Here is a 22,924-nt window from a genome sequence, read left to right as displayed (position 1 = left end):
CATTGGTCTTTTGGGCGGTGTAGAATTCATCCAAAAAGGTTTGTTGCATCTCCCCCCATGTATATATTGATGCCGAAGGTAATGTATAGAACCATTTCTTAGCTTTCTCTTCCAACGAAAATTGGAACAACACTAATTTGATGTCGTCAGCTGAAAACCCTTGACTCCCAAGAGTATTGCATATAGAGTCATAAGCCTCCAAATGGAAATAAGGTTCTTCATTTGCCAACCCCTTGTACTTTGGTAAACTTTGTAACGAGTTGGTTCTCACTTCGAATGTCCGCCCTTCATCATTATGAGGAATGACTACCGGGGATGGGTTTTGTGTGATTACTGGCCGAAAATGTGCTTCTATGCCCCTCACATTTTCTCTAAGATGTCTTCGTGGTACACCGTACCTACCTCTCGGAATAATCGGCCCATTCGGTCTTGGTACTTGCCCTTGTGGTGCGTTCGGTTGTTGAAACTGTTGTGGTCGCATCGGTGGGCGCTGGGGTGGTCTTTGAAATTGTTGTTGGTGTACATGTTGTGGCCGGACTTGTTGCAATGGAATCGGTTGTGGCATTGGTGGCCCTTGTGGTCTTGGCCGAATGTGTTGTGGTATAAGTTGTTGTTGTTGCATTCCACCAACACTTGCCATCCCTTGAGATTGACTTTGCACATAACCAAAATCCCCTTGATCACCATAATCTCCATACCCGTACCCATCCTCTTCATACCCCTCAAAGTCTTCAAATCCCTCATCATAATCACCCCCTTGCATTCCCGAGGTTTTCCCAAATGGAATGTTTGAATACTGAAAACCCGATTGTTGTGGTCTAAAGGATGGGGTAGTATGCACAATAGTTGAATTGGGTGCAATTGTGAAGGTAGATGATGATTGACCCGTAGTTGGGGGAAAGAAGTGAGATAATGGTGGGATTGTGGTGGATGGATCGTAAGTGATGGTAGGCTCATTTTGAGTGGTGATTGGTTGAGTGGAATTGGTTGGTGTAAATCCAGCGGTGGTATTAGGTAATGTAGTGTTTGGTGATGGTTGGGTGGAAGTAGGTATAAAAGATGAGGTTGTTTGACTGGTTGTAGGTGGAATCTGAGAATCAGCCATGATGTTTCTCGGTGTAATGGGTGAAGTGGGTGAACCAATGATTTTGTTTTCTCGCACTAAAACTCGGTTTTGTCGTAGCGTTCTTTCAATTTCCGGATCAAACGATAGCGGTGATGACCTGTGAGAGCCTCTAGTATGCATACACCTCAAGTACCTGCACACTAAACACAACCAGCGTAAACCCGAAAATAACAAACAAAACTATGAAATTAACACACGTTGCGCACTACTCCCCGGCAACGGCGCCAAAATTTGACGTGATGTCGTGGGTCACGCAAATTTAATCCCTAAACAACTGTAGTTAGCGGTAGTAGGGTATCGAACTCAGGGAGTATGTGGAAAATGTGTTGATTGTGTAGCTTTGTATTTATACTAAAATTAAACTAAATTGCTGAAAATTAAAATTCAAGATTGTGGAATGTTGTTTTGGAAAACTAAATTAAAAACTAAATCAAATCAAAGTAGGTTGTAAACAATTAGGAGAGAACAATGATCACCCTAGGTTTCAGTTTCTTTAAACAATTGTGTGCAATTTCACTAGAAAGAGTTACATAGACATAACTCGTGTATGTGTGATTGAAGTGATAAAAGGGAACAAAGTACTCGGATTAGATAATGCGAGGTTGTTTCCCGATGACCTATTAACCAATAACCAACCCCAACCCTTCCCGTGATATCTCGGTTGCCAACGGCACCAAGAACGTACGATCAAGACTAGAAATTGTGATATAGATTAACGCACTACAAACAATCAAACATACACCATGACATTCAAGCAACGCAAAATATCATTCTAGAAATGCAGAAATTAACACACAAAAGTCTTAGAAACATTCACCTAGGATGATCACCGAAGAGTTTAGCCGGACATGGCTCGGTGAATCATCATCAACATCAATCTAATGTTCATAAAGATTAAAAACACAAACCGAATGTTTAGAAATGTTCACAAACCAAACAAGTACTCCAAATTCGCTCCCAAAGTCTCCAAGAACCGTCAATCATGAGATAATCCCAAAAGACACCCCAAAACTGTTTTTAATGATGGCAGTTACGTTCAGATGCAGCTTCCGCCGTAATTTACGGCCATACCGTAAATTACGGTATACATATTAGTGTTACGGTACTTGTTTCCTGAGTTACGGTGGAATTTAGATGGAATTCAAGTCCACCGTAATTTACGGTTTTACCGTAAATTACGGTATCAACTTTTTGTCGGCTGCCTTCTTGATGTTGCCGCTCCACATGTGCCGCCCACTTTAGTCTGTTGCCACCAAATTTATGGAAATAATGATGATGTTGATCTGACAAGAGATCACATGATGTTTGTCACCTACAATTGCCCTCACATGCGCCGCCCACTTTTGAGATGATGATTGTTGTTGTAGTTTGTTAGCGGCCCAATCAAACAAAAGCATCCAAGTGCGGCCCAATCACAAACACCCACATGTGCCGCCCATCTTGCCCAATGAAAGAAATCCATGTCTCATGTGCGGCCCAATCAGAGACACCCACATGTGCCGCCCAAATGATCTCTTTGATGTTGATGTCCTTCTACGGCCCACTATTGTGAAGATGATGATGCATTTTTTAGAATTCCATTAATGTTCCTTGACTTTTTGTACCCTCCATGTGATCTTCTAAAAAATGGCGGCTACCCTCCTTTTTGTTCATGTTCAATGTTCACTTTATGACCTCCTAGGTTGCCAAGATCACGTGATTCCCCACACAATGTGATGTTAATGATGATTAATTTTCTTGAAAACAAAACCTCCACTATGCATTTTTTAATGATGATCATGATCGAGATATTGGTTGCCAATCTTTGTAGAGAATGATGTAATGAATAAAATAAGATGGTGCCCTTGCATGCCTTTCTTTCGTCCTTAGCTTACGGGTTCCAATTTAACCAAATTAAGCGATTTACCTGTAAAACACACGAACACTCGTAGTTACTAAGTTTAAGCAAATAATCAAGTAAAGCATGGAATTTTAATATTTTTAAACCATTTAAGGGTTGTCCAACGGACCACCCGTCACCTGTCTGTTCTCAGCTGCCTCTAACAAAGAGACAGAGCTATGGCACAAAAGACTGGGGCACACAAATCTCAAGACAATCAATGAAATTTCAAAAAATGGCTTAGTGAGAGGCTTACCACAAAAAATGTTTTCATGTCCTGAGCATTGTGTTTCCTGTTTAAAAGGAAAACAACATAAAAGCTCTTTCAAGCCCATTGAAGAGTCCAAAACAACCCAATGTTTGCAAATGCTGCACATGGATTTGTTTGGCCCAGTGCAAGTCATGAGTCTCAAAAAGAAGAGATATTGCTTGGTTATTTTTGATGACTTCTCTAGGTTTACATGGACCTTCTTTTTACACTCAAAAGATGAGACTGCAGGCATTTTGCAAGACTTTGTGACACAGGTTGAAAAGCAATTTGACCTTCCAGTGAAAGTCTTCAGGAGTGACAATGGCACAGAATTCAAAAATAAGGAGTTGGATGCCTTCTGTGTGAAGAAAGGGATTGGAAGGCAGTACAGCATCCCTAGAACACCAGAGCAAAATGGGGTTGTTGAAAGGAAGAACAGAACATTGATTGAGGCTGCCAGAACCATGCTTACAGATTCAGGTTTGCGATTAACTTTTTGGGCAGAAGCAGTAAATACTGCTTGCTATGTCCAAAACAGAGTCTTAATCAACCCTAGGCACAAAAAGACTGCTTATGAAATTCTGTATAAAATAAAGCCATTAATCTCATATTTCAAAGTTTTTGGTTGCCCATGTTTCATTCTAAACTTAAAAGATTCTATCTCAAAGTTTGCAGCGAAAATTGATATGGGATACCACCTGGGATACTCAACCACTGCTAAGGCCTACAAAGTGTTCAACACACGGACCAAAGCAATGGAAGAGACTTTGAATGTAAAGTTCAATGAACTTTCATCAATGAAAATCCTTGCAAATCCTGCAGAGTTGTTTGATCATGAAAAATTCACTTCTGAAAATACTGCCGTCAAGACTAACAGTGCAGGTCCATCAGAGGATTCATCACCAGACTATGGATATGAGATCATCATTCCTCAACAAAAGTATGCCACAATGGGAAGAGCAGCAGATATCCAAAACAGTTGTCAAAGCTCAACCACTGCTACCTCAACAGTTGTTGACCAAAGTAGCCCTTTAACCCCTGCTTCCACCTCATCAAACACTGCTGACAAAAGTCCTCAAACAGTGGATCAAAGTCAGCAGGTGTCCACACCTTTACCCCCTATTCCATCACCTTTTAAAGCCACTGCTGGGTCATCAAAGTCACCAGCAGTAGTTAGCTCAGATGATACACATCTACAGCCCTCACCACTCAATGCCATTGTTCCATACCAAGGAGAGCTCATCTTCTTGAAATCTCATCCACCAGATCAAATCATTGGCAACATCAATGAAGGGGTGCTCACAAGAAAGCAATCCTAAAACATTTGTCTTTTTGCTGGTTTTCTATCACTCCATCAGCCAGTCAAGTATCAAGAGGCACTGAAAGACAATAGCTGGGTAGAAGTCATGCAAGAGGAGCTCCAACAGTTTAGAAGACAACAAGTATGGGAGCTTGTTCCATTGCTAGAGGGTGTGAGTCCTATTGGCATAAAATGTCTCAAAAATAAAACTGATGAAAGGGGTATTGTTGTCAAGAATAAAGCCAGGCTTATGGTTCAAGGTTTCAGACAAGAAGAGGGCATTGATTATGATGAAACATTTGCCCCTGTAGCAAGACTTGAAGCTATCAGACTCTTTATGGCCTTTGTTGTCAACCACAACATCAAGGTGTATCAAATGGATATCAAATATGCATTCCGCTATGGTAAGATTCAAGAGGAGGTTTATGTTTGTCAACCTCTAGGTTTTGAGGATCCATTTAATCCAAATCATGTCTACAAGCTGAATAAAGCTTTGTATGGCTTGAAGCAAGCACCAAGGGCCTGGTATGAAATTCTGTCCACCTTTTTACTTTCCATTGGTTTCACCAGAGGCAGGATTGATAAAACATTGTTTTTAAAATAGAGAGGGAAGGATTTGATGATTGTCCAAATTTATGTGGATGACATCATTTTTGGAAGCACATGTAATAAAATGTGTGAAGAGTTCAGGAAACTCATGACAGCTGAGTTTGAAATGAGTGCAATGGGTGAACTCCAGTGCTTTCTTGGTCTCCAAGTAAGGCAGCTGCAAAATGGTACTTCCATCCATCAAGGCAAATATGCCAACGAACTTTTAAAGAAATTTGATATGGATGATTGTAAGCCATGTAGTACACCCATTGCAACCAATAAATTGGTCATGTCTGAAGAAAAGGATGATTTGGTTGATCAGACCTTATATAGAAGCATGATTGGGTCTTTATTGTACCTAACTGCATCTAGACCAGATATCATGTTTGCAACATGTGTCTGTGCAAGATCCTAATCAGCCCCTAGAAAGTCAAACCTTATTGCTGTAAAAAGGATATTCAGATACCTCAAAGGTGCTCCCACACTTGGTATCTGGTATCCAGCTGATGGTAAAATTGAGCTTTCAGGTTTCTCAGATAGTGACTTTGCTGGATGTGATAAAACAAGGAAGTCCACTTCAGGAGGGTGCCAATTCCTAGGCAATTGCTTAGTGTCTTGGCAAAGCAAAAAGCAAGCAGCTGTTTCCACATCCACTGCTGAGGCAGAATATATAGCTGCTGCAAGCTGTACAGCCCAACTGCTCTGGCTTTAAAATCAGTTACTGGATTTTGGTATCACTGCCTTGAAGACACCACTCATGTTGGACAGCCAGGCAGCAGAAAATATCATCAAAAATCTAGTTTCCCCCTCAACCACCAAACACATCGACATCAGACATCACTTTGTGAGGGATTGCTATGAAAAAGGTTTGATTTCTCTGCATCATGTTCCAACTAAGGATCCGCTGGCAGATGTGCTAACCAAAGCATTAGACACATCCACCTTTGAAAGCTTGATCTCTAGGATTGGCATGCTAAACATGGAATAACAGGCAAAATCCTGTTTTTCTATGAATAAAAGCATTAAAATGTTTTCAGAAAATCAAAAATCCATCCTTAAAAATAGCTAAAAATGAATTTTTCATTAAAAATCCTAAAAGTCCACCGTAACCACTGATGGGTTCAAAAGTCTGCTCTACTTCAAAAGTCTGTCCACTACTGAAAGTCATCCCCTGTTCTCATTTTCCTCTGATAAGCTCTGATGTTCAAAATCAGTGTTGTATCCACTGATATGCTATCCACTGATAGTAAAAATCATCCACTGCTCTCCATTACCGTTACAACTACTGTCTTCACCAGTTGTTTTCACAAAAAGTACTGTTCAAAAGTATTGTCCTTCATTTCACCAGGGGATGGCATGCGGACAGTACATAGTGGTCAGACCTTTTGTAACCGCCGCCACGTCAGCATTCACTTTTCCTCTATAAAACCCCTTTTCAAACCCCAAACAGGGTTTCATTGTCGAATTGAATTCTTAAAAGTTCTCTTCTCAAAGCAGTTTCCATCACATTCCATCCAATTTCTTCACAAACTCATCTTCGATTCTCATCTTCAAAATGACAAAATCGAAATCATCCGCAAAATCTTCCAAAGGGGCCTCTCAAAAGGCTACCTCCACAGAAATCCCACACAAACCGTCTCATAATCTTCTAGGTCTTCTCACAAAACTCGGCACCATCGATACATTTGATTCCATCCTCGATATGATCACTGCGTCAAAGTACAAAACTTTGCTTACAGCAGATGCTCCCATCTACCTGCAAACCCAGAGAGAGTTTTGGAAAAATTGTACCCTGGACAAACAAGGTGAAGATGTCATAGCCATTAACTCTACTCTACAGGAAAAAGCAGTTCAATTAACACCAAAATCCATATCAGAAGTCTTTCAGCTCGATGATCAGGAAGGTAAAGATTCTTTCCCTAAAAACGAGTTAAAAATTGACTTCATTGAGAGAGGGTATGCAGACACAATGATGAAGAGGGATACCTTACAAAAAGGTTTCTTCCCTCCTGCAACAAGATTTTTATTCCATACCCTTCTCATGTGTGTTTCAAATAAAACCACTTCTTTTAATGAAATACCAATGAAGATTCAAAACTTGGGATATGCTATTTTACAAGAAGAAAATTTTAACTATTCCAAGGTAATCTTCAATGATTTGGTTAAAAATGTTGAAACAAAATCATTCTTACTGTTTCCAAGATTTTTAAGTTATTATTTTGAGAAAAAATTCAGTAAGGATGATATTGCTATAATAAACCAAGGTGAATCTTTATAAATGCACAGCTTAACTGCTGAAACTTTTACAAGAATGTCAACACCTTGTAAAACACAAGCAAAGGTACCTGAGCAGACTTTAGCAGCAAACACTGCTCCTCAGGCATCTGCTACTGAGCCCACTGCTCAAGGTGATCAAGGTAGCAAAACAACTGCCTTGAAACCCACACCTAAAATCACCAAAAAGTCACAGAAAAAGAAAAATCAAAAACCCCCAAAACCCACCAAAAAGGCAACTCTGGATGATGAGATACCAGAGCAACTGCCTGTGATAAAACTAAAGTCACAAGAAACCACTGCTGCTACTTCCTCACAGCAGTTGATAAAAATATCACAAACCATACCTGAAACTCCTCTTATTTCTTCACAAAAAGAACAGGTTGTACAAATAGGGTCACCACATCATGATGCTCTGGAAGCACTCGTTTCCATCATCCACAGCCCAATGCCCGGGGCAATTTCACTTTCTAAACCTACCTTCACATCCCTAATTCCACCAAATACCAAACTACTGTTGGATGCAATTGATCTGAACCTGGCACAAACCAGTCCTTCTCAATCACCTGTTCATGAGAATATACCTCAACAACAGACTGGGCCTGATGTATCAATCTTTGCTAACCCACCAACACAACCTGAGGAGGTTACACCCCTTGAGTTACAAGTAACCCTTGGTAGTAATCCAAGTGAAGCAGCCACTACAAGTGTTGAACCTACAGGTTTACACTTGGACAGTGGTTACATCAATAAGACTTCCTTGGAGGCAATTCCTTCCATAACACTGCTGTTATCTGCTAGTGAGTTTGTATTAACCACTGGTTCCATCAAAAGATTATCAAGTGTTGAAGGAAGAAGACCCTAGTACCAAGAAAAAGGGGCATCAGTTGTTGATGTTTGGAGTACACTCCCTACCTCAACCTCTGATAAAACCACTACTAGTGGGAAATCAGATGATCCCATTAACTTGGGTGATGGTTTAAAGTACCAGGAATTGACGGAAAGAGTTGACAAACTGGATACATCTGTTGTAGAAATCAAAGAAATGCTGCAACAGTTGTTAACAGTTCAAATGGTACCATCCACTGCTGTTCCACCTCAAGCACCTGCTCCACCATCAGCAGATGTTACAAATGAGCTCTGGAATCTTTTTCAACCATTTCTCCACCAACAACAACAGATGGTTGAGCAGCAGCATGAAAAACATGTTCAAGAGCTCAAAGAAGCAATGGAGTCCAGTTTTAAAACCACACAAGCAGACATCAAGGCTCTAAAAACACATCTGTTGGCAATCACTGTCACTGCTCCTCCAACAGTTCTTTTTATTGATAAAATCCCCTTAGATAATGCCAAAAGGGGGGAGAAAATTAAGGAGTGGATAAAGAAAGGGATTGATAATGGGGTGTATCTTGATCCAGAAAAGGATGCAATGCTTAGAAACATTCCCTTGCCAGACGGTAGCAAGAAGGTTGATGTTACCCAGAATGCACTAGATGATGGTGTCATAAGTGTAAAAAGGGATAGAGCGGCAAAGGATTTGTCAAGGTGGAATGAGGAGAAGAGAGCTTTCATGAAGCTGTATGCGCAGGGTTGTTCTGGTGAAAAGGATGTTCAAAATCCTGTTCCAAAAAGAAATCTTACTAGAAAAGTAAGGAAACCCAAGTCCACACCATCCAGTCTTCTAAAGCATACTTCAAAACCACTATCCAAAAGCCACCAACATGAAACCTCCACCCAAACAGCTATTGAAACTCCTGTTGTATCAACATCTGCCGGTACTTCAGTTGTTTCAACATCTGCTCTCACTTCAACACACACCACTACCACTGCCTTACCATCACCACCATCACCTCCTGCCAAAAAGCAGAAGACAGCAGATGTTACAACATCTGCTGTAATGACAACAGTGGTTGAAACACCAGTTGTTTCAACAGCTGTTTGTCAGTCACAAACCACTGCCACTCAAACCACCTCCACTGTTCCACCTAAAACGTCATCTGCCTCTCCTAAAATTAAAAGGAGAAGGATTATCATACCAGATGATGATTCTCCATCACCACCATCAACAGCTTCAAAATCCCAAGCACTTGTCACAATTCCAAAACCCATTCCTCTCTCTTCAGCTCAAATCCAAAAGTCATTACCTCCTGCAGGTGTTATATTCCCTTTCGAACTCATAGCAGTTAGGGAAGAGATCAAATCTTTCTATTATGAGGATGGCCCTGCCAAAAGGAGTTTTCCATCGATTAAAGGATATCCTAGGCCAAACAACATTGAAGAATATTTAGAAATTAAAGCCAAGCAAGCAGAGGATATCGCTAACAAAAAAAACAAGGGAAATCTGATAGGGAATTTCAGCAAAACTATAAGTTTCTTCTCACACAGGTCAGATCAATGGAGCAATTTGCCAAAAAATGTTAGTCAACAAATTTCAGAAAGGGCAGATAAGACCCTGAGAAAAGAGTACATTGAAAATATCATGACCTACAAGAAATACAAGGGGGAGAAACACATGTACAAAAACTGGACCATTCCTGGGCTTGAAAAAGAAGTAGCCAGGATTCATGAAATGATCAAAAATAAAGTCCAGCAGACTCCTCCTGAAAAATTCAAACAGTTTGAAGCCGAAAAGGCATTAGAGTTGAAGAGAATGAAAGAGAAGCTTATCACAGCTGATTATGGGTCAAAGAATTCTGTGTCAAAGTGGGGAGAAGCTAGGGTCAGGGCCACCTACAAAAGGTTGGAGGAACTTAGGAAGAAAGATCAACAGCTCCACAAAAGCCTGACTACTCCAAAGCAGAGGTCTCAAAAAGAGCACCAAAGCTGCAGGCAAAAAGAACCACTGCTCCCACTGGTGCTGCTATCTACAAAAGAAGGAGTCAAAACCAGTTGGGTGCTGAAACAGTTCAAGATCTAATTGCTGGAAATGACCTTGCAAAGAGGGCATTATGTTAATGATGAAAGAAGAATCTGAACTGGAACAATCTGCAAGAACTGCTCAGCCAGTCATGAATAGGCCAGCATCACCAAATACCTCATCAAATAAAAATCTCCCATGAAACCCACCAGGCTCAAAAGTACTAAAGTGGAAAACTGACAAACAGACCCACGTACTGACAGTGTTCAAGTCTAGTGGAGAAGTGAAGAAATTAACAAAGGAACAAGCTCTTGGCTTGAGTCTTGAAGATTTGCAGGATCTCCTTGATCTTCCACTTAGCAGGAATGATGATGATACAGATGCCTTAACCTTTGAATTACAACTCAAAGGGCAAATAAGGGAACTGCTGATGAGGCAATAAAGATCTACAATAATGGAGAGTTTTGGCATTATCTGTTCCAGGGGGAGATTGTTGGGATTGAACCCTGCCAAAGGAACAGATAATGAAAGCCAAAACTGGATCAGAGCAGTGGATCCAGAATAAGCAGATGTTTGCATGCAAGTCTCTCCCCTTGAAAGTGGTTTCAACATCTGCTGGCCTCCTAACTGCTGATCATGCAAACTGCTGACCTACAACTGCTGATCTAGTCAAAGACTGTTGAAGAACTAAAGCTCTGCTGCTCAATCTATTGCCCTGCTTCAAGCACTACTGGTCATGACAAGTACTGTTAGGTTCACAGCAGTGGAAGGATGCAGCAGCAGTTTATGTTTACTTTATGTAATGAATTGTAACATCAGTAGTTAGCATAGCAGTGTTTGTATAGGTCAGTTGTTAAGAGTTTGTTAGGAGGTAAGATGTCACTTTCATGGTGACGTCAGCTTAGATGCTCAGTAGTTTGCTAGTGCCTATAAATAGAACAGTGCTCTGTACTGTTCTATTCAGCTCTTTCACCATCTTCTTCCTGCACGAACAAACACTGAGCTCGGGCTGAGGGGGAGTTTGCAAAGTATGCATGCAATTGTAATCAAAGTTTAAAATAAATTTAAGCATTTGATTCTTTGTTGAAAATGTATGTTTGAAAGCATTTCTTCTGTTTGATTGTGAAAAGTTTGCTTCCATTTAATTTCCACTGCACAACTCATTCATAAATCCATCTTAATTCAAACACAAATCACAATCAATCCAAACTCAGATCCTAACAATTGTCATCGACCACTTTTTCATTCAATACAAGCACGTTTATTGTTCTTTGATTCTCAATTCTTTATATTCTAACCTGTGATTTGCAAGTTCGATTACCAACAGTGGTATCAGAGCACCATGTTAATCGATCCAGGAAGCATGAAAGAAAAATCTCAGTGCAAGTTTACAAGCAAGAAACGATAATCTGGGTTTGCCGATTGAATCAGAGAACCGGGCGACGTGTTTCGATTTCGTAAGTACGTTTTTCTTTTGACTTAATCGAACGACAAGAAAGAAATCAATTTTTCAAAATACGTCTTCTGGTTAGGTTTTATTCTTCTCAAAAATTAAAGTTTTGAATTCTTCGAGATTAAAGGCAAAAGTCAAAACAACATTCTGTTTGTTTTTTCAATTTTCAAAGAATTTAAAAAAAACCATAAGTCTTATTTTAGTATTGAAAGAGTACGTTGAAAAAGGGATCATTAGCATGTTTTTTTAAAATAAAGCAAGTCAATTTTTGAATCATAAACAATTCGTATAGCAAGAAATCGAACCCGTACCGGTTCTAGCAAGTCAAACCGATTCTTGGTTCAAATAGCAAGTTCCGGATCGTTTAGTTCAAAATAGAAAGTAGCACGTTGAATCATCACGATTCAGTCTAGCAAGAAACGACCATTCTCGGTCAAAGAAAGAAGAAGCAAGTACAATAGGTCGATCAAAAATTAAGTCCAATTAGCAAGTTGGTTGGATAGTTTTGATCTCACTCGCAATAGCAAGTTAGCAAGAACCTGATTAGCAAGTGGGTCAGGGTACATAAAAATCTGATTAGCAAGTCGGTCAGAAACGCAAGAATCTGGTTAGCAAGTTGGCCAGACGCAAGTACTAAGTTAAGAAATTTGATCTACTCGGTCAAGAAAGGGTTCATCCGATCACAAGCATGATAGGCAAGAAACACAAGGTAAGAAAGAAAGGAGGCATAACAGAAAAAAGAAGGAAATGCATCAACGTCACTCCACGAGCAAGGGAATGTGTCTCTTCAATGCCCAAAATTGAAAGAGACGAATTACACCCAATGGGCAGTTATGATGGAAAAAATCTTGAAGGCATATAGTCTTTGGGAAACAGTTGTTTCAACGGAAGGGATAAATGAAAAGAAGGCGCACACAACAAAAGCAATTATCTTCCAAACGTTACCAGAAGATGTTTTGATGCAAGTTGCACAATACGAAAAAGCAAAGGAAGTATGGGATGCAATCAAAGTTCGTTATCTCGGAGCAGGTATGGTTCAGAAAGCACGTCTACAAACTTTGAGGAGCGAACTAGAAGTCTTAAAGATGGATGAGAACGAAACAGTAATTAGTTTCGCAAGCAAGTTGAGTGGTATAAAAGCCAAATTTAAAACTCTTGGTACCACCATTAAAGACAAGAAGCTTGTAAGGAAATTACGTGTCTCCGTTCCGAAGAAGTTCCTACCCATCGTGGCAAATATCAAACAATATTCAGAAATAGACAAAATGCCATTTGAAGAAGCAGTGGGAAAAATAATAGCTTTTGAAGAACGTCTCAAAAGTCAAGACAAGCAAGAAGATAATAATCAACGAGGACTCATGATGGCACGTGCAGATAACCAATTTGAAAGTTTGCATCATGGAAAGGGCCGTGGTGTTCAAAACCATGGTAGAAGTCAAGGACAATGATCTTTCAAAGGAGGAAGAGGACGTGGAAAAGATATGGGTCCAAGAAACCAAGACAAGAGCAAGTTCAGATGTTATGATTGTGGAGAACTTGGTCATTTTGCAAGAGATTGCACCAAGTGAAGGAAAAGGAGAAAGACACGCAGCAAGAAGCCAACCTCGCATTAGAAGAGGAACCAATACTACTGCAAGTCAAGCAAGTTGAAGACCTTTGTTAAACTATATTTAATTAGTATACGGGGGAGTATTGATGTTTTAAACTAAATATAGGTATAGGGGTCGTTCTATAATTAATAGATAGTTAGTTTATGTAGTAATTAGATTAGTTAGAAAGTACGAGGACTAGATGCGACACTTTGAAAGATTGTAACCTACATCTAAATTGGAACGACGTCTCCTGGGGACGCACCCCTTCAGATCGACGCCTACATCACAAGAACATAGGGACGTGATTTTTCAAAGAGACACACCTATTCAAGATCAATCTCAACCACAAGTTCAAGATTCGCAACCGTTCGTGAAGAGATATGTCTCTACAATCGCATCTATTCGTATAGTATATATAGGGTTCATGTATGTCAATTGTAATCGATCACTTTTTCATTCAATACAAGCAAGTTTATTGTTCTTTGATTCTCAATTCTTTATATTCTAACCTGTGATTTGCAAGTTCGATTACCAACATAAATGAAGTATGTTTCCATGTGGAATATCATGTATTTTTAATATTTATGCATAATAATTTTATATGAACTCTTGGTGTTCAACTGTTCATCTATCGTGTATTTTGAAATGAAATTGAAATGAAATTTCTGCATGAGAACTGTGGTTAATCTATCATGTATTAAGTGAAGTATGTTTTCCATAATATCATGTATTTTGAGATTTATGTATAATAACTGTAATCAGAACTCTTGTTTATCTATAATGTATTTTTGATATTCCTACAAAATAATTGTAATAAATCTAATGCTTTCTATGCTCTATAGATAAACAACATAATAATTGTAATAAATCCAATACATTATAGATAAACAACAAGAGTTCTAATAATTGTAATAAATATGATGCTGTATAAAGAGATAACTCTTGTTATTTGAGTAGGGTAAGAGAGAGAGAAAGCATTAGATTTAGATTGGTTAGGGTGTGACATGGCATTGCCTAACCAATCTAGTTAAAGATTAGGTTGGATCATTAAGGCTATAGGGTGTGGTTATGACCCTTATGTAGGGGTGTTCAAATTGCTCGGCGTTTGACGCTCGTTCGATACTCGCTCGGAAAATGCTCGGAATTTGCTCGTTCGATGCAGCTCGATTAAAAAATGCTCGGTTCGGTTTGTAAACGAACCGAGCACGAGCAAAGGTCCGCTCAGTTCGGTTCGGCTCGGTTGGCTCGATTTATTTTTTAATATATATATATATACACACACACACATATATTTGTGTTTGTGTGTGTATCGCTTTTAATAAAATGACTAGAGACCAATATTAACAATGTTTGGTCCAAGATCCAAATAGAGCTCATTTAAGTAATTAGAATAGAAATCCAATACCAATAGTCCATTATCCAATACTAAAATGTGAAGCGTCGATCACTACTCAAGTCTCAACCCGCCATTTGATCCAGAAGTGCAAGACCTTAATCAAACCCCCCCATTGGCCATCGTTATTCGATTTCTCCATCGCCACTCGCCAAGATGCCAACTCGTCAGGGTTTTACTTCAATCGATTCATTCAATTTCAAACTTCCGATAGAACAAGGATATGTTTCAATCGGTCGACGATTTATCTTCCCGCTTAGTTAATTTCGATAGAACTAGTTGAGTGTTTTTGTATTCCTTATTATTTGTTAATTTTTTACTTGTGTTCTATTGGACGAAACATCAGGGACGAAAACTGCACTTTATTCTAATAACAACACTCCCATTGTCACTTTCTTGGTTTATTCTGCGACGCTCGATACTCGCTCGACGTTCTTTCGAAAAATGCTCGGATCGAAAGACGCTCGCTCGACTTTGGCTCGGTTGAAAAAACGCTAAGGGTATGGTCATTAGGGCTGTAAACAAACTGAATGTTCAGCGAACAGTTCATGAACTGTTCGGCGGGAAGTTCATTTACGTTTGTTCGTTTAATTAATGAACAAACATGAACAAGAAATTTCGTTCGGTTAGTTAAATGAACGAACAGGAACAAATGTCTCGTTCGTTCAATAGCGTTCGTGAACGTTCGGTAATGTGTTCGTGAACATTGGTTCATGTTCGTTTGTTTATGCTATTCATTAAAGGTTTTTTTTTAGCATTTATTTATTTTATGCAAACTTTTTATATCCCTTAATGATTCTTATTATCTCATTAGCCAAATAAATAAAATAGGAAACCATATCTCCACCTTGTATATCCACCATTCCACTTTACTTCTCATTATTCATATCGAAAAATACTATCGGCCTTCGTTCAACAATTAAAGCTTCAAGGTCTAGCGTCACGCCCTCTTACTATCCACCTCTAACCGCCATCGTCTTCGCCGATTTTATATGTGTCAGTTTGTGTTCGTAAACCGTTCGTGAACACGTTCTTTCCTTAATGAACGAACACGAACAGCAAATCTCGTTCGATAAGTGTTCATGAACCATTCGTGAACAAATTATATCCTTAATGAACGAACGAACACAAACAAGGCCTTGTTCATGTTCGGTCGGTTCGTTTACAGCCCAAGTGGTCATGACTCAAACCACTATTATCTTATTTTAATTTATTTTTGTGAAAGGGAAAGGAAACATTGAATAAGGAAAGGAGGCTCATGGTTGTCATGGTTTAATCAATGGGAATCATGGTGGACAAGACAATGGATGGTGTAACAATTCATTAATGGTCCTACGTGGCGATTGATGACCCAAGCATGCCCCTTACACCCTATAACCTAAAGAAAACTCCCAATAGAGTTGCCCATATAATTAATATAATTTCATTATTAAATGCATTATCCAAGGGCGGACCCAAGCCCAGCCGAAGGTGGACGGGCGCACCCCCGGGGAAAAAAAATTAGTGCTAAGTTCCGTCGAAAATCTCGTCCGCACCCCTTAGAATTTTTCGACCGTACCCTTGAAATTTTTCGTCCGCACCCCTTAGTTAAAAGTGTTATCAATTTATATTTTAATTTTTTTAGTAAACTCTTATTTAAAAAAAATACTACCTAAATTATATATAACTTTTAATACCTACCTAACTAAACCCAAATACCCATACTTTTACCCACTTATATTATAATTTCTAACTAGCTAGCCCACTAAGTCTTAGCCCATTAACCAAACCCAACAATATTTCAAACTATAATAAAATAATTAAAGCCCAAAACCTTAAGATATTCTCTCCCGCTCTCTCTCTCTCTCTCTCTCTCTCTCTCTCTCTCTCTTGCGTCCCTGCACTGCCAACGAACAACATCACCCAGCGACAACAGTCAAGCAGCTGGCGACCACCGTAATCAGCCACCATACCACCGTCATTTGACACCAAATCTAACCGGAATCCGGACACGGGTAAGTTTCTTTGTTATTTTGATGATTTTGATTGATATTATAGGAGAAAAAAGGGTAATAAAGTTGTTAAATAGGTTTGAAATTTTGTGTGTTCTGACGTTGTTTATGGTTGTTTAGATGATTTATAGGGTGATTATGTTGTTTATATATTTTAGGGTGATTATGTTGTTTATATATTTTTAGGGTGATTACAACTTACGTTATGATTTCTAGGGCTTGAATAGTTGAAAATTAAAATTAAAATTGAAACAATATGTTATGGAGCGATGAACTTATGTTATATAGAGAAAGAATTGCTTAAAAAATTAGCTTTAGATGATGTTTTGGATAGATTTCAAAAAATGAAAACCCGTTGGGCGTCGACGTTTTAATTATGTTTGTAACAAGTTTGACATGTTTTTGATGATTATATATATTTAGTTTGATATTCGTTTGTTTTACATGACCCGACCCGACCCGATACGAACCGATTTTTTTACTTATATACCTAGGGGCCTAAAATTTTTAAAAATGTTCCGCACCCCCATGGAAAAATTCCCGAATCCACCACTGGCATTATCTATTATTATTATTATTATTTTTTGGTAAATGTGACCCGCGCAGTAAATTTTATAAATATAAAAACTTAGGGAGTTAATTAAACCCATCTTGAGCCTTCTCACACAGCAGCAGTGATAATCCACAAATAAAAACCTCATTTGGGCCTTGGGGCCGACAACAAAAGCTTAAGGGTATGTTTGGCAAAAGTAACTAGTGGCTGGTGACTGAAAGCTGATAGCTAATGGCTGGAAGCTGATAGCTGGTAGCTAGTAGCTGTACCTTTTTAGATATATTTGGTATTTGGCAGAGTAGCTGGAGCTTTTAATAAAATATATAAAATGACCAAAATGGACATAACTAAAAATTTAAAAAGCTTGTACATTAAAAAGTTCATTATCATTAGAGGTTAAAATAGTCGTTTTTCCCCTAAAAGCTTGTAGCTCCTTCTAAACGCTACTAGTTGGAGCGTTCAACCAAAAGCTTCAAGCTCCTAACCTAAAAGATTCAAGTTCCTTCAACTAAGCAAAGCTTTTTATTTAGTAGAGCTTTTTCTTAAAAGCTTAAAGCTAAAAGCTTCTAAAAGCTTCATGCCAAACATACCGTAACTAAGAATTGCTCTTCTAGGCTCGTAAAAGAAACTCCTCTATTGGGCTCGTAATAGAATTGGGCCTTCCAAAATGGAGGACCAAAAAATGCACAGCACAGCAGCCATCAAATCATAACCCATAATTGGGCCTTCAAATAAACCAAGGAGACTAACAGATTGGGCCTTGGACATGCAACAATAAAAACCCTAAAATGGGCCTTCCAAACATGATCAAAAAACATCTTACAAAAAACTTAGGCTTCCAGATGTAGATCTTAATTGTCTCGGTTTGGACCAGAATTAAATCTCAAACATTAAACCAATAAAAAAAACACAAAAATTGCTATAATGGCCACCCCTAAACCCAAAATAATTTTCTATTATTTTTATCTTTTTCTCTGAGCTTTATAAATTTGTTTGTATGATTTTTACACTTTCGATGGTAACCCTTATAAACAAAACTAAAACAATAACAAATTTGCAGAAAGTAAACATAAAAAAAGAAAAACAGTAAACTGGATTAAATTTTATATAATATTATAGCAAAACGTAACAATAAAATCAAATAATTTTATAGAAAACTTAAACACGATTGAAAAATTATAATCTAAAAAACAAAGCATTTATACACCGTATGTGAACCAAGTTAAATGATTATTGAGTTCAATATTATTGAACTTCATGAAAGTAGTTCGGGTTTGTCTCAAGCTTTTTTTTAGGAAAGCCGTTAAATATGTTCTTAAATAAACTTTGACGTGACAATTATATATTATATTAAGTTAACTAGGTTATCACCCGGGACTGCTTCCCGGGCTAGTTATTTAGATAAATCATAACCATAAGTGTATAAATAAAATAAAATACAAAGAAAGTGGCATATTACAAAAATTACTGAGAGTGCATATACAATTTGAAGATAGTCAAGTCTCTTTGAAGTTGCATATAATTGAGTTGCCAAAAGCTTTCTTTAAGTAAATCGAGTCCCCTCCAACCAAAAGGTCGGATGATAGTCTTTCAATTGCTGAACACCAAACTGCAAAGTACACACCACGATGTTATAACTAAAATATTTAAAAATCTCTAAATATTCCCTTATAACTAAAATTTGATGTATTACATGTGACAATGAAGTATAAAAAGTTATCGAAACAATCTGCTCATAAGATTATTATCGAAATTATTATGGGACGAATAAAAAAATACCTATATTATCGCCCTTCAAAACCATCTTGTTACATTTCTCTGAACAAACGATAGACCGACACCAAAATCACTTGTTTATGCCCATTAGTCAAACAGTCATACTCAAATTGAGAAAATAAACATGCTTCCCGTGAAGGAAGAGTTTGATATACTATTGGTTGAGCATCTGCGACTCCTATGTTCTCATGAGCAGGTTGTATCAAAATTCAAGAAATGTGACATCAATAAGAAAGCACAAATAATAGAATTTAAAAACTCACAACTACATTTTTCCTTGTGAGCGACCTTGCGAATAGTGTAGGCAACCTTGCGGAAATACATGAAGCTTGATACAACCACATATAAAGAAACTATCAAGATTAAAAAAGAAAATGAATATAAGCTTCGAATATGATAAGAATAATGAGACTTAAGATGAAGCCTGAATTAACATCTTTTGTCTTATTGGGTCACGTCTGAACTCACATTTACTGTAGACTAATAGTGTACTATATGTATTATTTGTCATATTATATGGCATAATTCTAGTTACATATATGACATAAGAGAACATAAAAATAGATTTAATTATATCACGTGATTGTAGTTCCTAGCTAGCTTGCCGATGCCAATTGATAACGCTAAACAAAATCCAAAATGCACCACTATAACTAACAATTTTAATGAAGCATCTAAAATATAAAGACATTTCAAATTCGTGATGGGTCGAACAGGTTGAAAGACACCCAAACTCTATTTTGAAAGCATACAATCTCCTAAAAAAAACAAATGTACACGGGTTAAACCAAACTGACCAGATGGTTCGTGTTGTTCAAAATGTCTTAGTTTTCGAAAAAAAAAATAAAGCATAATTAATTTGTATAAATGTACCATGAAGAGTTAAAAACACGTGGAATATATTCACCAAAAATAATTAACGTTAGAGACGTAAAAGAACGGGCTTCTTGTTATAAGTACTCTTAAGCTTTCTTTCGACTGAACCTAACTGAAGATCCTTAAGTTTGTGAGCCAACCCAAGATCTTCAATCTTTCCCTTCAAGAGGAATTGGGAAACCTCTAACTCATTCCATCTCTTCATCAACAATTTTCATCTAAAAAGAGAAAATTATAAACAACTAAACACTAAACATAAAATGTTTATTCCAAACTATATAAAGCACCGATGATGATGCAATAAGACCATCTCATCCTGATATTTTCTTGAAAATGTAGTGGAACTTCCTCGTAGTATAACAAATCTTAAAGTACATACAAAAGTCAATTCATTCTCCATTAGATTCAATGTTATTTCATATAGACGTGTACCAGAACTTTTGTCTTTTTAACTTCCAATATGTACATAACTTCAAAAGTTGAAGAGTAAGCGTAAATGACAAACTGATATATTTATATGGTTTGTCATACCCCGAAACCGTGGTTAGCGGCTCGCCCCGAATTTAAAAAAACTGATCAAGCCGGACCAAGAACACCAATGGTTACAGTTTATATAAATATAAGAGTAGGGTTCCTACGGAAAGTGTGTTTTTCCTAGAAAGTCTAGGAAGCGATCTTGTCCATCCGATTGGTGTGTTTAAGGGTTGAGATTAAATCAATGGCAATCTTGTAATAATTAACTATGTTTAATAGATTGTTTTAAATGAGTAGGGGCAATTTCGTCCTTATGTGTGTTTTAAACCAATCAAAAATAACCGTCAAAGATATCACATCTCCTTAATTCACGCTAATTTCCCTCTCTCTCTCTTTCTCTCTCTAAACCCAAATTCGGAAACCCCCAAAATCATACCAAAAATACCTAAAATCATGGATGAAGATAAGAGATTTTCCTTGTTCCATATACGTAAGATCAAGCTTTCATTGTACTGCGTGTTTTACAAAGCGATTACGGGTGATTCTTGTTTGTAATTGACGGTATATTGCTGGTTGCAGGGAAGAGATTCAAAAAGCAGGAAACTTTGGAAAGGATAGATAGCAGCGGAACAGTTACCGGAAGCCGATCGAAAGCTGGGGCGAAATCTGCTGATGTAAAACACATTTGTATGAATCTGCTTGCTGTTAAAACACAGCTGTATGAATCTGAATTGCTGTTAAAACACAGCTGTATGAATCTGAATGATAAAACACATTTGTATGAATCTGCTTGCTGTTAAAACACAGCTGTATGAATCTGAATGATAAAACACATTTGTATGAATCTGCTTGCTGTTAAAACATAGCTGTATGAATCTGAATTGCTGTTAAAACACAGCTGTATGAATCTGAATGATAAAACACATTTGTATGAATCTGCTTGCTGTTAAAACACAATTGTATGAATCTGCTTGCTGTTAAAACACACCTGTATGAATCTGAATGCTAAAACACAACTGTATGAATCTGCTTGCTGTTAAAACACAACTGTATGAATCTGAATGCTAAAACACAACTGTATGCATCTGCTTGCTGTTAAAATACAATTGTTTGAATCTGAATGCTAAAACACAACTGTATGAATCTGCTTGCTGTTAAAACACAGTTGTATGAATCTAAATGCTAAAACACAACTGTATGAATCTGCTTGCTGTTAAAACACAACTGTATGAATCTGAATAATAAAACACAGCTGTATGAATCAGCTTGCTGTTAAAACACGTCACCAAGAACAAACTGTTAAAACACAGTATCAAGAACATGTTGATAGATTCCAGCAAGAAAACGAAGGAATTGTTGATATCACGTGAGATCAGAAATCGAAAACAAAAATTCCGAAATTTATGGATAGTTAGTTATTGAAGATAATTTCCTAAAATAAAAATAGATTGTGAAAGTACATAAATGCCCTTTTAGATAAAATCCTTCAATGCCACATGTCGCGTTCTTATTGCTTCCTAGACTTTCTAGGAAAAACACACTTTCCACCCAACTCCTACTCATAAATATAAAGCACTTACTGTTATGGGCTTATGCATATAAGAGCCTTTCACCCTTCCAATACTCCAGGGATTTTGTTTTAACTCTATTACTTCTTTGTACACCAGTAAAAACATTGATATGTCTCGGCTGTCGCATCTTCTTTTCTGTAGTGGTTGCTACTGGCCAATTATCCTTTGTGTGAAGGTTTCTATAAGACCTGTACCACGAAGTTGGATTTATAGAAATTATTATTTCATACTTCAAGAAAAATCCGTGATCAAAGTCAAGGACTGTGAGGCAAATTATTTTAACATAATTAAAGAGTGAGCCAATGAAATCTTTTCGCCTAGCAAAGGAAATGCATCCACTCACATAAGAATAACATGGTCTTAACTCAGAAGCACAACCATTTCACTAACTTCAGAGTATAGAAAAGATGAGGACATAAGGGTAAAGTTTATAAACAAAGTAACAAACCATGTAACTTTGTTCACGGTACTTTAATGTATAAACTTTAAATCTTTGTTCACTAACTCTTGTCACCCCTCCTAAACACTAATGATGATAAGGAAAAATAGATATAATAGCTTGAAACAATACTGAATTTTAATCATATAGGGAATAATTAAGAAAAACGTTTTAAAAAAGACTCATAGTGTAAGAAGAACAAAGCATGTGTTGTTCTTAAATTTGGAAAAAGTCCTTCTACAGCGATGGAATCAAAATTCATCGGGGACTAAAAGAATTTGCGAAAAACAATCTATTTGTAAAAAAATGAGCATGTCCATATAATGCATAACAATCCAATCAAATGAGACCTTCAACTCATTTGACCTGTATCCATTTAAATAAATCTTTAGCTTTACTCTTTATACCTTCAAATACAGTCCGAGCTAGTACCCATTTTTTGGGATTTTCGGTACCAGTTGGTACCAAGCTCATCCCTATTAATGAGTTCAGATTACCTGCTTTCTACCACTGGACACGAAAACCGAGA

The 22,924-nt window shown here is 37.6% G+C and overlaps 1 protein-coding gene across 1 annotated transcript; it reads left to right on the top strand.

Annotated features, from left to right (window-relative positions):
- Positions 1-12,566: 12,566 nt before the first annotated feature.
- On the top strand, positions 12,567-13,178 carry LOC110920344. The gene has a single exon (XM_022164558.1). The coding sequence runs from the start codon at positions 12,567-12,569 to the stop codon at positions 13,176-13,178; it is 612 nt and encodes a 203-aa protein (XP_022020250.1).
- The last annotated feature ends 9,746 nt before the right edge of the window (positions 13,179-22,924 follow it).

This window comes from Helianthus annuus, chromosome 16 (assembly GCF_002127325.2).
Source record: "Helianthus annuus cultivar XRQ/B chromosome 16, HanXRQr2.0-SUNRISE, whole genome shotgun sequence".
In the NCBI taxonomy this organism is placed as follows: domain Eukaryota; kingdom Viridiplantae; phylum Streptophyta; class Magnoliopsida; order Asterales; family Asteraceae; genus Helianthus; species Helianthus annuus.
The sequence above is the reverse complement of the archived record's forward strand: the minus strand, read 5'-3'. Positions and strand labels throughout refer to the sequence as shown.

What these genes read in the sequence shown, in the direction of transcription:
- LOC110920344 (XM_022164558.1), top strand. Translation starts at nt 12,567, where the DNA reads ATGGAAAAAATCTTGAAGGCATATAGTCTTTGGGAAACAGTTGTTTCA.